Source organism: Leptodactylus fuscus, chromosome 5 (genome assembly GCF_031893055.1).
Source record: "Leptodactylus fuscus isolate aLepFus1 chromosome 5, aLepFus1.hap2, whole genome shotgun sequence".
Classification (NCBI taxonomy): Eukaryota; Metazoa; Chordata; class Amphibia; order Anura; family Leptodactylidae; genus Leptodactylus; species Leptodactylus fuscus.
In genome coordinates, this window is record NC_134269.1 from 24,954,507 (window position 1) to 24,972,068 (window position 17,562).

A 17,562-nucleotide genomic window follows, 5' to 3' on the forward strand; every position below is an offset into this window, starting at 1 on the left:
CTTGTTGAGCTGTAATGATGTGCACTCAACTAAAAGGCACACGGAAAACTTTTTTTCTTTTTGACAGTCTCTGTATTAGCGTTACCCTCCGAGTCTGACAAATAGTCAAACAGTGGCAGCTGCAGGAGAAATGTAGTATTACAGGATAGCTCCATGGGAAGAATATGCAAATCTGACTTCCATGATGTAATTAGGAAGCCAGTGCCTCAGGCATGCACACCAATAGAGGGTGCTCACTGAGAATGTGCAAGTCTATCTTCCATGATGTAATTAGGAAGCCAGTGCCTCAGGCATGCACACCAATAGAGGGCGCTCACTGAGAATGTGCAAGTCTATCTTCCATGATGTAATTAGGAAGACAGAACCTAAGTCAAGCAAACCAATAGAGGGCGATCCCTTTAACATCATGCCGACCTTCTCAGAGGCCTTTGTTTGCAATGATGTTGGGATTATACCAGGTAGTCTCGATGTATTTGCATCTCATCAGCTTGGCGCAGAGAGGACTGACCTGGCAGTGGTGAGAGGCTTAGACAGGGTTGAGGGGACATCGTCACTCCATAGGGAGAGACCCCCAATTAGGTGTGTGGAATTTTAGAAAAGTCATAGGACACCAAGTTCTCTTTATTTCAATCAGCTTGGAGCAAGTGAATGGCCATGCTATACAACAGTACCAAGAATTAAAGGGAACCTGTCAGGGCTATTTGGAGCATTAAACCACCCAGACCTACCACGTGCCGGCTACGTCCATTCATTTCTATGCGAGCGTGCTGTTCGGATCGGCTGATCCGAACAATACTCGCTCATCTCTAGTGAAGACTTATACAGACTTAAACAGAAGAGGAACATGAGGAGGACATCTGACTTTGGCTCCTCTTCATTTAACACCCCCTTGTGGAAAGCCAAAGCAGAGCATCCACCGTAGTAAGAGGGTCCAGCTCTGATCCTGGCTTCCCACTGAATACAAAGAGGGGCAAAAGTCATCAGATTATACCGTGTGATGATCCCGCAAGGCTGAGGCCCCACGTTGCAGAACAGTAGCTTTTAGTGTTGCAGATTTCGCTGTGGTCTTTTGAGCCAAAGCCAAGAATTGCTACAAAAGGAACGGGAAATATAAAAGGACGTTCTTACGCTACTACCACCTGCTCAATCCACTGCTGGCTTTGGCTTATAAAACAGCAGCATATGTGGCCACAGACAGTGCTAGGAGAAAGGACTTGAGGGTCATTTAGTATCCCAAATAGCGCTGGCAAGCTCCTCTAAGGGTCTTACCACTGCTCAATCCATGTTCCTCTTCAAATAGCGGTAAGGACTCTGGCAATGGTGGGTGGCAACAGAGAACAGAAAGTAGATGGAAGGGTCAAGAAAAATGTTTTTTGGGGAAGGGCCCATTTTACGAGGCTATGAGGTTCAGCCCAGTGGTTTCGAAGAGAATAGTCCTCTTTAAGGGCAAGTTCACGCAAGAGGTTTTTGGGCTGGAAATTGAGATGGAGGCCGCCTCAGATTCAGGTCCAAAAAAAACCAGCTAGCCGCGACTGTATGCTGGTGCACTGCACCTGCATCCGGTCGCGACATTCTGCTCCGGATTAGAACCAAATGAATGACCCTATTTGGGAGGGAGGTGTCACGAGGAGGACATCCATGGCTGAATCAGCCACGGAATCTGCCTGAAGAAAGGACAGGTCACTTCTTTTTTTCTGTGAGCGGAAACAAACCGCTTGCAGAAAAAGGAAATGACCGGCTCTTATCGATTTCAATGGGACTCTTTTTTTGAGCTGGATTCCGTGTCAAAATCCGGGCGAAAAAACCACGTGTGAACCAGGGCCTAAGAGAATCTATACCTTGCTTGCGTGACCTATCACATTTCCAGTTCTTTCACTGCATATAGATTAAATACATCAATACTGGGGTTACTTTTAGACATACCGCACTTTTATTGTGATACAAGTTCTCAACAAAACCAGTAGAAAAGAAAAAGTTTAACACCACAGCTGAACAAATAGCCAAACCACAAAAGTAGCTTAATAATACTTTGTTGCGTACGTGTTACGTTGGAAGAACTCAATAGGCATTGGCGTACACCCCTACAATTCGGTGAGTACTAGGGGGTGAGCATTTTGTTTGTGTCTGCAGCTGGAGGTTTAGTTACATGCATCGGACACAGCATCATCCTTGGCTAATGGATCTTCTATTCCAAAAATACAGATCACACAGTTATAAGCAGAAGACAAACCTTCACCCTCACTTCACACTAAAAGGGGAATATCACCTTAATTTATCCACTCGTGTGGCCGATATTCCTTAAGATGACAGAGGTTAGATCTTAGGCTCTGTTCTCACAGTACCACATCTTTCATGTACAATGAAGCCAACCAATGTGACTAACCCAAACAAGATACATTTGGACAACGCTAACTTTAATACAGGCTGTGGTCACCTCTGAAGTCTGTACACCGATGGGTGTTCTTAAAACCCCAATCATAATAGATCCACCAGGCCATCCTGTGATGTAGGCGTAAACAAAGCCCAATATGTCCATCAATGAGTCATCTTTATTATATGGAATCCGGTACAAATAAACACCTTACCGGACATCGAGAAAAGAAATCCATCCTGTCTCAACTTAGTCAGAAGGTGGCCTTACAGACCCACAGACATTTATGGAGATTTATCAACTCCCCTCCATTAAACAACTGGGGCAAAAAAAGTTGCAAAGTATGGAAAATATTGGGTTGTCGCTTTCTGACAAAGGGATGTGAGCCTCGGGCCAGCGGAATGATCATCATTTATGGATATTTCTGGGGTAAATTTCATGCTAGGCACACTCATCGTGATGTCCCCACTTTATTTTGCGCATCATTCTCTTGAGCATTACAAGCTACAGCATTTATCAACAAAAAAAAAAATAAGATGGGAATGTGTTTCTTGTCCCATCTCTGGGCTATGGTCCAGAACGTTTTGACAATGTGCTCATGTGACCAAAATTGTGGTCCACGTTCCTGATACAGATTTCAAACCAAGAGTGTAAAGCACACAGTACCTCACTCTGGTACAAACTCAACCCTTGATCATTTGGGTGGGCATTTATACAAGTGTAACGACTGATGACTGAACCTCTCGCCAAAAACGGCCCGGGGCCCCACAGGCTGGAAATTTGGCCGCGACGGAAAACAAATTGCGGCGTTGTACAATACTTGCAAAGTGGATGGGATTCATGAGAATCCCATGTCCTCTTTGCCGGGGAAAAAAAAAAAAACGCAGCGTGGACATGCTGCGAATTCCAAAACCGTTGCGGGTTTGAAAATCGCAGCATGTCAATTATGTCTACGGAAACGCCGGCAGCTTTCCCATAGATATAATTGTAACAGAAAGTCCGTGGAAGAAAAAACTGTGAACTTTCTGTTCAAAGCGCTGCGGGAAGAACCGCAAAGGGTTCACGCCGCGGTTGTTCCTGCTCTGTTTTAGAGCGGCGATTCCGGCCTGTGGGGCCTTATAGCCTAAGTCTCCATCACAAGCTTTCTGACTAAATTTGTGAATGTGGCACTAGTGGGCAACAGATAAGAGTATGTTCGCAGAGTACTTTGCAGGCAGATTTTAAGGCAGAACCAACCTCAAATTTTTATTTTTTTTAAATTATATATCATTTCCATTCCATACACTTCAAGGAGTTAGTTGCATATTTTTCTCAGGTAGAAATTATACCTTTTCAGGTGGATTCTGCAATGTGTGGAGTCAGATACCAGGACCCTGCACCCATCATATGTAGCAGGGTCCGGGTGCCAGAAACTGCAATTGGAGGGGTAGCATGTTCATGTTCAGCAGCACTCCAATTCAATAGGAGCGAAGCTGGAGTTCACTGGAACCATTGCTATACACTAGACGGGGCTGCAGGTCATTAGTATGGGAGGGGGGATCCCTTTTAATAGGAACTGATAAAGTTCCTGGAATTCCCTATACACTTACTATTATAGTAGATTACACACTATTCACAACATCGCACTCGAGTGTTAGGACGGGTTTGAGCGCAGCCAAGCTTGGTGACAGGGACTGTCTACAGCAAGAAGCCGCTCTATCTGCATATGTCATGTAGAGATCAGAATATCAGGCGCTTATCCTTGGAGATGACTGAAGGCCTAGAAGAGGAATTCTGGTTGCGTGAACAGCTTCATGAATAAGCTAATACGGTGACTCCACAAGTGCATATACCAGCGTGATGTCAAACAGCAGGGATTCTGGGTATTTCTTGGCATCCAATTACAAATCAGTATGAAGGACAGAAAAAAAAAAAAAGGACACTATAAAAAGGTTCTAACTTCCATGTTATTCCAGATTTCGTGCCCCAGAAGGTGTGCTAACATGGTAATGAGAATGCATGGGTGTAAAGGAACAAATCAAGTTTTATTTCTGATGGGAAGAGGTGAAATAGCGAGAAATGAAATTTTATTTTTATTTGCATAGGTGACCAATATCAGATTGTTTGGGAAAGGGGCACGACCCTCAGCTGTCTGAAGGGGCCGCAGCCTCCTCACTACCATGCACTGTGCCATCCATTCTATAGCGGTGGTGCGTAGGTCTACATGTGACCCATTCATTTTGTAGCAGGCATGCTGTAGTAGACACGCCCGCTATAAAATGTGCAGGTCCGTGCCGAGCTGCCGTGTCTTATTGCAGTATCAACCATAGCCCATGGAGAACGGTAATGCTGATAAATGGATTGGCCAACCATGTTTTGTCACCCCACCATATATAACAAGAGTCCATACCCCTAATAAGTCTTGAAAATGGTCAAGGAAATAGCCTATTCCTCCGTGAGTAGGTGACAGGAGCTCTTTAATGGAATGGCTTGATAGAATACAGAAATCACATGCAATATTTAAGATGCATCCCCATTCGGGAAGCGCACAGACCTCCAGCAGTGAACGATCTAATCCATTACATCCCAGTTACTGGTTTGTTCGTTGTGGTAAACTGACATGCCAGCGCACCCGGCATGCAAGATTGTAAGCTATGTCATTGACGTTGGAAGGTTTATATAAACAGTATATTCACATTCAGTCTTTCTAGTCATCTAGCTACCTCCAACACACAGGGGTAGGGTGAGGAGGGGGGAGTGTATATGTGGCCAGTGATTGAAGTAGCCCCAAACCCTTCATGCAGATCCCTTGCTGTAAAAATTGAGAATGTCCAACACTGGTACCAGGCCTCCCAGAACATGTAATGCTGATAAAAATGACCCTCTGATATCTTCCATAATGTTGAACGAGTTCCCCAAGGTATTTTAAAGCCTAGACTATCCCTTCCCACCTGTCGTCCTCTGCAATCAAGGACATCATCTGTCTCCAAAGCCCCAGATCCCCTCTACTAAAGGCTGGGGGTTCCCTCTACAAACAAAGGGATTCACTCAGTGCGAAGTATAATGTGGATGCCGGAATCTGTGAACACCGGGCCGCTCATCTCTCCGGGTCGTAGAGCGAAAGAGGCGTCTTCAAAGGGTTTCTGCATGTCACCTGCGGGGCAGATAAAACAATGGTCAATCTCCTAGGGAAGGATTTACCTCCGGGCACCAGCATTCACCATACTGTGTTCTACAATAGTGTTTGTCTTAGGGTGCATGCACACTACGTAACGCCAGGTGTGTATGAGAGCCGTACACGCCGGCATTATGGCAGACTGCCGAACACTTCCCATTCACTTCAATGGGAGCGCTTGTAACAGCGGCGTTTACGAGCGCTCCCATTGAAGTGAATGGGAAGTGTTCGGCAGTCTGCCGTAATGCCGGCGTGTACGGCTCTCATACACGCCCGGCGTTACGTAGTGTGCATGCACCCTTACATTGTTTCTTAACCCATTGTCAGATAAAAAAAGTTGCAGGACTTTTTGGTCTGGTGATTTTAGATGACGGTTTAACAGAACAGACACCCGACGGATCTCGTAGTCAGTGGGCTCCTTTGGGCTCCGCTGTCGCCCTTTTAGTGGTCCTGTTCTTCTGTCCCCTTGACAGACAAGAAGGACAGCCAGCAAGCGTTGGACTGCATTCATGCGAATCCCATGCCCACTTTACGTAAAGAAATCGCAGCGTGGACACGCTGTGCTATCCAAAACCGCCACGGTTTTGAAAATCACAGCATGTCAATTATATCTTCGGAAACGCCGGCGGCTTTTCCATAGATATAATTGTAACAGAAAGTCCGCGGAGGAAAACTCTGAACTTTCTGTTCAAAGCACTGCGGGAAGAACCACAATGCGTTCACGCCGCGGTTGTTCTCGCAGCGCTTTAGCGCGGCGGATCGGGCCCTTAGCCTAAACAGGATTTTTTCCCAAAACTTGATGATCTATCCCTACTCAAAGTCCAATATAGTGTTTGGTATTCAATGAAGAGGCTACAGTGCTCAACCTCACGCTGCGGCCTCTTCAACCACCTGACCTATGGGTAACCCGGGTGTCAAATCCCCAACAAACACAGGTCATCCATATACAAATCCAGAAAAACCCAGACATCCAGACAGTTCATTTATACAGTACAAAAACAGACAAATAGTGACCTCTAGTGGTTTGGAGGCATATTACATGCAAAGGAAAAACTGAAGCGTGAAGCAAGTCACTAGGAACTTGATATACTCTTAATATTTGGTACTGATATTGAGCTGGATTTCTCAAAACCAGCACCAAATTATGCCTTGCATCCAATGGGAGACAGAGGTGGAAGCAGGATACTGAAAAATTAAGTGTCCTGCTCTGATCCATCCACAAAACCGAGCACCGACCGGGGGCAACAGCACTGGGTGTCTACTGTGTAAAACAGTAGACACCCGGCATCTATGGCGGCCGCCCACCGTAGTTAAACACCAGGCGTCCACTGTAGTATTACGGCAGATGTCGGGAAGGGGTTAAACGGAGTCAATTTTTTTCATCATTCAACAAAAAGAGTAAATAAATTATCTGTTGGTCCGTTTGTTATTCTTTGCACTGATGTGACTAGATGCTCTGTTGTATGCAGAACAAGGAGTTATTCCCAATTTTATTCTTATTAGTAAACGACTGTACACTAGCTTACTATAATCTGCATGTTCGTGACTTACTGAGCAGTTTAAAATGATATGGTCACGCTGTGATCACGTGACTTACTAAAGAAGGTGAAAAGCGGGATAAACTAAGACACTGAGAAGACGGCTATTACTATTGAGGGGTTGCAATTTGGAAATATGCATTTGGAAATATAACATTTGGAAATGTGCAGTTTTAATCAGCAACCATTATTAAGTAATGTTCACACAGAGACACTCACAGAACATGCCTGAGGACAGTAAAGCGGACCTGTATAGTTCAAGAATACACAGCCCTAGGAAGACCTGAAACTGAATATAAATCTATAGTTTTTTGTTCTGTTTTTTAATAAAACAAAGTTATGTGAAATTGGGGGTCATAGAGCTACGCTGCTATTAAAGGAGTCTGCCCACTACGGACACTTACCTCCCATCATAGTAAATGAATACTCAGTCATAAGGAATCTACCAGTGTCCCCTATGAACAGAGTAGTCTCCACTTTGGATATTTTTCTGCAATGTGTGGATGGGATTAGTCAGAACACACACTATGGTGTTTGTCGCAACGTTTTTGCAAAGCGGGGCCCTAGCCTAAAGGGTTTTTCTAGGCTTATTAATTGATTACATATCCTAGGATAGGTCATTAATTGGTGATCGGCAGGGGCCTAACAGCGACACATGGAGAAGTGCTGCAGCCTCTTCATGAAAACCCACGTACAGACGAACACTTGGTACTGCTGATTCCCAAACACATGCCGTGTGCTCAATGAACGTGACATCACACGCCCTGTGAAGCAGAAGCAGCACAGCTGACACTTCAGACATCTGATGTTGCGACTGAACTGCCCCTTTTATTTATGGGACATGACGGACTGTAATAGGTCCTCAGACATACCACACTAATACCATACCATCTAAACAAGATGGATAATGGAGTCAGGTGTTTCCAGTTCAACGTGTTAAAAATGTTGGCTCTTCAGATAAGCTTAGGACAGTCTAGAGCTCCATGGCTCCTCTGATCAAGAGGCTTCTGAGCTGATAATTCTCCGTAAATAGGGGGGGGGGGGGGGGGGGGGGAAATCGCTAAATGACAGGTCAGAGGATGAGTTTGTATGTATTACCACAGAGAAGGAGGAAGAGCAAAACCACCATTAGGCCGGGGCCCCACAGGATGTAAATGCCCTGGGGAAAAAAAAAAAAAAAAAAAAAAAAAATTGCAGCATTTTATAGTCAGGGCAAAGTGGATTGGGTTCTAGGGAATCCCACGCCCACTCTGCCGTAAAAAAATGTGGTACGGACATGCCGCAATTTCCAAAACTGGTGTGGTTCCCGAAATTGCAGCATGTCAATTATATCTACGGAAACGTCGGTGGTTTCCCCATAGGTATACTTGAAATAAAAAGTCTGCAGAGGAAATATGTATAAACTTTCCATCTAACGCGCGGTGGGAAGAACCACGATGCGTTGCTTCCACAGTTTTTCCCACAGCACTTTTTTTTGCTGCGGGACGCCCTATGGTGCCTTAGCCTTAAAGTGGTATTTCAGTCTAGTAATGTGATGGCATATCACTAGGATACCCCAGAACTTTATGGCTTTAAGGGCTGGAACCCTAGTACCCCCACGGATCCTGAGAATAAAGGGACCCATCACCGGCTTAGCCTTTTAATAGGTTTGCACTTTTCCACAGTATCAGAGACCAGGGACTTGCTGGCCAGTAAATAACAGTGAAGCAGATGCAGTTCCCTTCCTGCTGTAAATAAGTTAGGGTCGCTGAGGTCGCACTCCGATGGGTCACAGTGATGGCAAACAGGAGACAAGTTGAATATACCCCTGTAACTTAACCAACTCACCTCGCCCAAAACTTCCCAAGTCACCTCCGGCCTTAGCAGAGCTGCAGTCACTAAACTGTGAGGCTAGAGCTTCAAAGTCTTCCTCGCCAGACTTGATTTTCTGTATATAGCCTTCAAAAAAAGACAAAACACAAATATATACCCCTTAAAAGGCGCCATCAACAAGGACTTTTGCGTCTAGTAGAGATGAGCGAACACTGTTCGGATCAGCCGATCCGAACAGCACACACCCATAGAAATGAATGGAAGCACCTGTGACGCTGACTTTGCCAGCAGCCAGCGTCACAGGTGCTTCCATTCATTTCTATGGGTGCGTGCTGTTCGGATCGGCTGATCCGAACAGTGTTCACTCATCTCTAGTGTCTAGAGTTCTATTAGTCTCGACATATTCATCAGCGAGAAGAGGGTCCTTTTGCCACCGCTATCAATCCTTCAATAGCCTCCACTGGTTCAGGCACAGGTGGAATTTTTCCTCTAGACCCTGCCATTCCAGATCAGTGTTGATAGTTTGCAACCCCTCAAAATGCTAAGTATGCCCTGTAGAGATGAGTGAACGGCGAAACAGCCGTTTCGAATAGTACGCTCCCATAGAAATGAATGGAAGCGGCAGACTTTGCCGGCGGCCAGCTGCTTAACCCCCTGTGTGCCGGCTACATCCATTCATTTCTATAGGAACGTGCTAGTAGTGTTTGCTCATCTCTAATGCCCTGAACTATTAGGTGGGAGGTCCTGGCCTGTAGCAAATACCTGGGACCACCCCTATGACTAAAAAGGCTAGTTATAACGTTGGGTGCTCAAACTAACAAATAATTGCTCAGGAATGGTGTGGGCTACTGAAAAACAAAACAAATTGCAGCTTCCTCAGAATCAGTAGAATGGCATCTATAAAAGAAAGCTGGAGTTGAATGCAAGCCACGCAAGCAGCAGGGAAGTGTTAGAAAACAGATACACACCGATACGTACCCATATACTTCCCCTACGTTCCAGCACTGGGCCGGTCATCGCCTACGCCGCTTTGTTGTATACAGAGTAGCTTCAGCAGTGATGCTGGGTTGTCAGGACCACTGTGGTCATTCACTGCTCTCAGCGGATGTTACATCACTGCTGCGGCCACACAAAGAGCGGCATAAGTGATAGCCGGCCCAACCCAGGAACTGAGGGATAAATGCCGGTAAGAATCAATGCCTATTTTATAACACACCTGGCTGCTGTCTGCGGCGACAACTCCTCTAAATACTTTCTTCCCCTGGGTTCTATTTGGACTGTACCTCAGGATTTCAGGCTGGATCACATGTTGGGTCATGTGATGGTAACCCCCAACCTGAGCAGAGTCTCATCATTCTCCCTACTCTCCTGTATTCACTGCTAGTTTCCTGTATTATGGCGGCAGACTAGATTATAAACACTGAAGAGGATAGAGGAAGTAGACGGACTTGGGTGCCGCTTCCAATAAAGTGACCCAGGCTTAGAACCAGCCGGAAAAACTAGGGTACCATACAAACAGAACCCAGGGGAAGAGCTTGCAAACTCTCTGGAGAACCTTTTAAAATGTTATGCCCATGAAAGACATTTATGGCGTAGACCTGATACGGCATAAACGTCTGATAGATGTGGATCACACTCATGGGCTCTCCAAAACAAAACCCCAGGCTCTGCCGCTCAGCTCTCCCTTGTCATGTGCCCACTGAAAGCCAGAGTAACAGCGGTGGTCAGTTTTAACAGAAACATCATAGTGAAGTGAACGGGACTGATGGCATTTCTGGAACCCTCATTCACTTCCGTTTTTGTAAAAAAACCGACCATGGCGGATAAAGCCAGGCAGTGAAGAAACAACTTGGAGTTAAGTCTCAGTGTGATATTCCCACTGGGGCATTTATGTCCTTCCAGAGGTTTGCATTGCTATTTTTCGACTCACCGCTCGCTTTTTCAGTGCTTACCTACCATTAATGAGCTCCAGAGCTTCGTCTTTGGTGCGGGTGATTCTTTCCTGCCTCCATGATGAAGGACGTCTGGACTGGTTATGTTTCACCAGCAGGTGAGAACATCGTACCTTTGCCGGTTCACCTTGCCCATTTTTCCCACCTGCTGTGGGACGTTCCCATTGACTGGCATTAGTCATGTGGTTAAAATAATACACACGGCCTGAAAGAAAGGGAAAATGAAAGAGGGTTTTACACTTTATGGAAAGAAAAGTTTAATCAATTCTACATAATTACATTTTTTGGTAGCCCCACGGACGGTACAGATTGTCACAGACTACAATACAGTTATATTGCAGTCTATGATAGAATCACTATATAATCATTGATCGGATAGTTATTTTCTCAAGACAGGACTGGGATCCCTTCCAAGACTCCTGGCTGTCACAGACAGTAGGCGTCTCCCACGTGACGTTAAGCAACGTACAGTAAGTGAAGACATGATGGCCCGTTCTGGGCGGATCGGATGTACACAAAGCCCATGATCAGAGCGGACACAATGTAAAAGCGCAGAGACCTAGCGACAAATTTAAAGAGCCGATGTCTGCAGCAATACTACAGGAGATGTGTAAGGGTTAACGGTTACAACAACTTAACCTGTTCTGTGCCATTAGTAGGAAACTGGCTAACAGATGGTGTGATTGATTAATGTCATTTAACACCATTCTGGTCTGTGATCAAACATCGATGATCCAGGACAGGGACAGGGACGCTGCATGTCGGGCCTTAGGTGTCCAAATCCTGAAAGCTGCAGTCTCATACATAGTAATAGACATAAGACTTGTTTTTATTTTTCTTCTCAACATGTAAATTGCTTTTACGGGCAACTATGATGCTTGTAGAGTAAATACTGCCACCAACATAAATTATTCAGCTAGTACCTGCCTTAGTTCTATCCTAACATTTATGAGCCCTTTCTCTACCCTGGGCGGTCTCCCAGCACTTAAAATTGTAGTCTCAGATTATTTATAAAGATATAGAATAGATGGGGGAGGCGGGAAAGCTTGCAGTGTGTTCATAGAAAGCAAAGATGGTACTGGCTCTAGCTGGGCTTTAAGGGCTACTTCACACGGGGCTAGGGACCGTGTATTGTGGTCCTGATTTTGATGCGGGAAGCGCGTCAGAATCAGGACCAAAATGCGGCTAGCCACGGCTTCCGACAGTTGCGACTTCCCACTCCAAAGTAGGCCCAAATGAATGGGCCTAGTCCGGAGGGATTGCCTTGACGCGGAGCGGCGTCCGCCTCAAGAAAGGGCAGCTCAGTTCGCTAGCGGTCTACCACGACCTCTATTGTAAGGGGGGGTGGATTCTGAAGTGGATTCCGTGCCAAATCCGCCCCCTCTTGCCTCGTGTGAACTAGCCTTAACACTTTTACATAAAAACTTTGCATCTCAAAAACAGCACACAAAAAGAAGGGGTATTCCAAGTCATGTAAAAAAAAAAATTAAAAAAAATTGTTAAAATAAAAATAAACTTTATTGTTTGCAATTCTAGCAAGAATACACCAATCTTTCCCTATTGGCTGCAAAGTGAGGCCGCTGTACACCTATGTAATCACTGCGGGCAATGGCTGACCTCTGCAGTCCTGAGCGGAGTCTGATGGGGAGATCAGGAGTGAAAGCATTAGAGCAACAGAGGAATAATTCAGTACACCTCTTGTACGAGAGATGAAATCCAATGTGGACTGTTTGGACACCCATTCATTTTTGAATCTATTTGATTGCTGCTCTGGATTACACTTATGTATGTACATTATATACTTGGTGGTCTAAAACCCGTACGCCGCTCTAGTCAGCCAATCTAGCTGCTGGAAACTGCTCTGCAGCTATTCACACAATAGGAGCACTCCAGCGCACCGAGCCAGATACCATTGGCATATCATGAGCCATCACGTAAATCAAGCTACCTGCATGAAAAAACACGGGATCCCAAAAAACCACTTTAAGGCTCAGGCCCCACCTTGCAGAAACAACTTTTTTGTTGTTGCAGATTTTGCTGAGTTTTTTTTTCATCCAAAGCCAAGAATGGCTACAAAAGGAATGAAAAATATACTGGAAGTTCTTATACTTCTTCCCTTCTGCTCAATCCACCCTTCACTGCGGGTTTTTGAGCCAAAGCTCCAACAAAACGAGCTGCGTTTCCGCAATGTGGGACCACCGGCTAAAGGGGTAGTCGATGGGACTGAACTGTAGCCATCAGACGTGAGATCACTTCCTGAGAATAAGAACGCAAGCCATGGTTTCTAGTCCTGCACAATTCCTTTAAAACAACATGTATAGTCTCAGATGAGCTACGATGATAGATTATGCAGTTTTCTTTATTAACCCTTTCCCGCCGATGGCATTTTTTGATTTTCGTTTTTGACTCCCCTCCTTCTAAACCCCATAAATTTTTTATTTCTCTGCTCCCAGAGCCATATGAGGTCTTAATCTTTGCGGGACAAATTTTTCTTCATGATGCCACCATTATGTATTCTATATAATGTACTGGGAAGCAGGAAAAAAATTCAGAATGGGGTGGATTTGAAGAAAAAATGCATTTCTGCGACTTTCTTACGGGCTTTGGTTTTACGGCGTTCACTGTGCAGCCAAAATGACATGTCCCCTGTATTCTGTGTTTCGGTACGATTCCAGGGATACCAAATTTATATGGTTTTATTTACATTTTGACCCCTTAAAAAAAATCCAAAACTGTGTTAAAAAATTTTTTTTCTAAAAGTCGCCATATTTCGACGGCCGTAACTTTTTTATACGTAAGTGTACGGGGATGCATAGGGCGTCTTTTTTTGCGGGGCCGGGTGTACTTTTTAGTTCTACCATTTTTGGGAAATGTTATTGCTTTGATCACTTTTTATTCAAATTTTTATCAGAATCAAAACAGTGAAAACACAGCGGTTTGGCACTTTTGACTATTTTTCCCGCTACGGCGTTTAGCGAACAGGAAAAATATTTGTATAGCTTTGTAGAGCGGGCGATTTCGGATGTGGGGATACCTAACATGTATGTGTTTCACAGTTTTTAACTACTTTTATATGTGTTCTAGGGAAAGGGGGGTGATTTGAACTTTTAATACTTTTTAAAAAATTTTTTTTTAGCATTTCTTAGATCCCCTAGGGGTGTTGAACCCCAGGGGGTCTGATCACTAATGCAATGCATTACAATGCTAATGCATTGCAAAAAATCATCCTCTCTTTTGCAGGCTGCATAGACCAGCCTACAAAAGAGACAATTTGCAGACAAGCCTGGGAGCCTTGTACAAGGCTCCTGGCTGTCATGGCAACGTGACGTCGGCCCTGGAGCATGCTCCAGGAGCCGGCGATCACCGGCAAAATGGCGGCGCCCATGCGCCGCTGGGAAAATGGTGCCTCCGGCGCCTTTGATCGCGGCGCCGGAGGGGTTAATGCCTCCGATCGGCCCGGGGACTGATTGGACGCATTAGAGCCGGCTACACCCGGCGGCTATGGCGGCCGCTCACGGGCGGTCGCCATAGTTACAGACCCGACATGCGCAGTACTATTACGGCGCATAATTTTAGTTTTGGGATTTAAAATATCGGCAACAGACTGGCGAGGTGACCGCTCATTTCATTTAGATTTTCACCCTTGGGGCTTTATTACTATGATGAAGTATGGCAGCACTCACATACAGGTCATACCACTGAGCACAGTCAGGAGGCGGCCTTTGATCTCACGAGCTGGTGTTGAACCTTGGGTTTCCAGGCTTTATCCAACAACTAAAGAAGTTGGGCAGTGAGCAAGCAAGGGCCCGTTCACATCTGCACCCCACCCCCGTCTGTCGGGTTTCCGTCTCCTGCAGACAGAAGACGGAAACCCGACAGACCATGTCCGGCCGTGAGCGCTGGTGAGCGTTTTGTGCTCTCTGCGGCTAAACCGATTTTTTTAACTGGACACAAAGTCCTGCATGTCCAACTGTGTCCGGTTAAAAAAAAAAAAAAAAAAAAAAAAAAAAATGGTTTCGCTGCAGAGAGGTAAAACGCTCCCGGGCGCTCACGGCCGGACACTTTTCAAACCCATTCAAATGAATAGGTTGGAAAAATGTCTGCAGGTTTCCGTCTCCTGTCCAGTTTCGGGCAGGAAACGGAAACCTGCATAATGGAGGCCGGGACGCAGATGTGAACCCAGCCTAAGGAATTCTCCAGAACACCTTGGTCAGACTTACTACGTACTGTACTTAAAGGTCCTGGGTAGTGATGAGCGAGTACTGTTGGGATCAGCCGATCCGAACAGCATGCTCCATAGAAATGAATGGATGCACCTGGTACTTCCGCTTTGACGGCAGGCGGCCGCTTAACCCCCCGCGTGCCGGCTACATCCATTCATTTCTATGCGAGTGTGCTGTTCGGATCGGCTGATCCGAACAGTACTCGCTCATCTCTAGTCCTGGGCTTGTTCCGACCTCAGATCACCTGAATGAATTGATCTTCCTCCTCTCCCGTGTTCTCTGCTATGGGGCTGGATTTACTGTTTGTCCAACCCCCATACAGCAAGTAAGTACCTGTGAACAAGGGCAAGGAGGCGGAACGACTCAGAGCTAGGGTGGGAAAACCTAGGTAGAGAATGTAAAAAATCCCAGAGGAAGGAAGTCTAAAAAGACTGCCTGGAAAACCCCTATAAAAGGGGTTTCCAGAGAGTAATAGCACGGGCTAATACATTCCCTGGACCGGCCAAGCTTTATTACTAACATACACCCCAGTCCTCCCATTTATTATTTGTGCGGAGGCCGGAGATCTGGACCCTCAGTCTCCCCGGCAGCTGCAGAGTTGTGACATTTCTGACTCCCCACAGACCTGGGCAGAGCTCTGGCGTCCCTGCAGCCATCCTCAATAGTAATGATTAAAGATGAGTATTCGATCGAATACCTCCCGTGCATAGTTATTGGTGTACGAGGTCGAATACCACGCAGTAAAAATTTGATTCCCCTCCCACCTTCCCTGGCACTTTTTTACACCAATAACTATGCAAGGGAGGTATTCGATCGAATACTACTCGCTCATCTCTAGTAACGATCGGGCTTTGGGCTGTGAATTAATAATAAAGCTTTACAAATGCAGGGAACACACTGGTAAAGCTTTATTACTCCCTGGAGAAGCCCTTTAATATTACAATGCTGCAGACTAAGGGTCAGTTCACATGGAGGAACTGCTGTGGATTTGGGGGCGATTCCGCTGCTGATTCCAAATCAGATTCCTCCCAAATCGGCCTCTCATTGTTTTCAATGGGAAGAAGAGATCGCAGCAGGATGCGGGAAAAAAAAAAAAAAAAAAAAGAAGCGTCCTGCTCAATCTTGCCACGGATTCGGCAGCTCGAAACTCGCTCCCGATTAGGTCTTTTATCCAGGCGGATGCTGGATAGAATGTCTCGTCGTGGCTTGCCCGCGTGAAAATGCCGGCGGCGGAAAATTTTCTGCCGTGTGAACTGACCCTAAGAGCTAGTTCACACGGGGCGGAGAATGGTGGATTTTGGTCCTGATTGTGAAGCCGAATTACAATAGGGCCAAAATGCGCCTGCCACAACGGTCGCGGCTTCCCATTTCGGAGTAGTCCCAAACGAATGGGCCTAGTCTGGAGGGAGGCGGAATCAGCTGCAGAAAGAAGAAGGGCAGCTCACGGAAAAAAGTAAGCTAGCGGTCTACATAGACCTCCATTGTGACGGGGCGGATTCTGACGTGGATTCAGCGCCCCCTCTTGCCCTTGTGTACGAGCCCTAAGGCTTATGTGACATCTGCGACGGAGTCTCCACCACAAATTGACAGAAACAAAAATTCTGCAGGAGGGAATTCAGTTTTGATACAGCGAAAGCCCGAAACGCACCCAGTAGACCCCATTATAGTGTATGGAGTCTGTCTGTAACCAGGTCGGACTCTCCGCCGCAGGCCCGAACTACAGAGAGATCAGCGCAGATGAGACAAGAGCCTAAGGACGCGTTCACACCTGAATCTGTTCCGGTCTATCACATGGTCAAAGCAATGGACGAACCAATAAGGCGGATCAGACAACAACAGACCCTCAGACGCCCGCTGGCTATAATGGAGGGGGCACTGGGTCACCATTACTTCATCAATAACCGACAGACGGAAGAGGTCGGGTTTACGTGACTCGTCCCACGCCGCTCGCCATCATGGATCCATCACTTGATGTAAACAATGGCGGTATATTGTTACATGGCGCACGCTTAGTGGCGAATGTTAGTCAAGCGCGACCATTAAACATGGAAAATAGCCATCACAGCGAAGGCTTGCGGCCTACAGACATGGCAGCAAACAGCAATAGAAATGAATGAGCCTCCAAGCTGGCAGCAGACACAATGGCATCCATGTGCCAGCCCCGGGCCTAGCCATGTCGCACTACCATGACAATACGCGCCATTTTCGCCCCCACACGACGTCACCGCAGCCCATGCACGCTCGTCTCTATTACCAGAGCTGCGGCTCATCCGCTTCTCCCAACCGGGCGGCAGCTTCTCCTCATCCGCCATCTTGACTCCTGCGTCAGGCTATGCCCCGCCCTCGGTGACGTCACAACTAGATCGACGTTCTCTACTGGCGGTTCGTCACTGACACAACTGTGTGGATGGCTGACGGGAGCCGGACATCGTTATGGCAGCGGGAGAGGTAAAGGGCGGGAGAAAAGCAGCCAATCGCGAAGCAGTTATGCTGCAGTCACACAGTGTGAAAG

General features: G+C 46.3%; 1 protein-coding gene across 1 annotated transcript; it reads right to left on the reverse strand.

Moving 5' to 3' along the window:
• Window positions 1–1,909: 1,909 nt before the first annotated feature.
• Window positions 1,910–17,464, reverse strand: PIN1 (peptidylprolyl cis/trans isomerase, NIMA-interacting 1). The gene is made up of 4 exons (XM_075272663.1): window positions 17,305–17,464; window positions 10,832–11,032; window positions 8,891–9,001; window positions 1,910–5,504 (listed from the first exon to the last, which is right to left on the reverse strand). The coding sequence occupies exons 1-4, from the start codon at window positions 17,360–17,362 to the stop codon at window positions 5,395–5,397; spliced, it is 480 nt and encodes a 159-aa protein (XP_075128764.1). The 5' UTR covers window positions 17,363–17,464; the 3' UTR covers window positions 1,910–5,394.
• Between the last annotated feature and the right edge of the window lie 98 nt (window positions 17,465–17,562).

What these genes read in the sequence shown, in the direction of transcription:
- PIN1 (XM_075272663.1), bottom strand. Translation starts at nt 17,362, where the DNA reads ATGGCGGATGAGGAGAAGCTGCCGCCCGGTTGGGAGAAGCGGATGAGC. An exon ending in GCGGATGAGCCGCAGCTCTG is followed by an intron (nt 11,033 to 17,304) that starts GTAATAGAGACG and finishes CCTTTCTTTCAG; the next exon opens with GCCGTGTGTATTATTTTAAC. An exon ending in AGCTCTGGAGCTCATTAATG is followed by an intron (nt 9,002 to 10,831) that starts GTAGGTAAGCAC and finishes CTTTTTTTGAAG; the next exon opens with GCTATATACAGAAAATCAAG.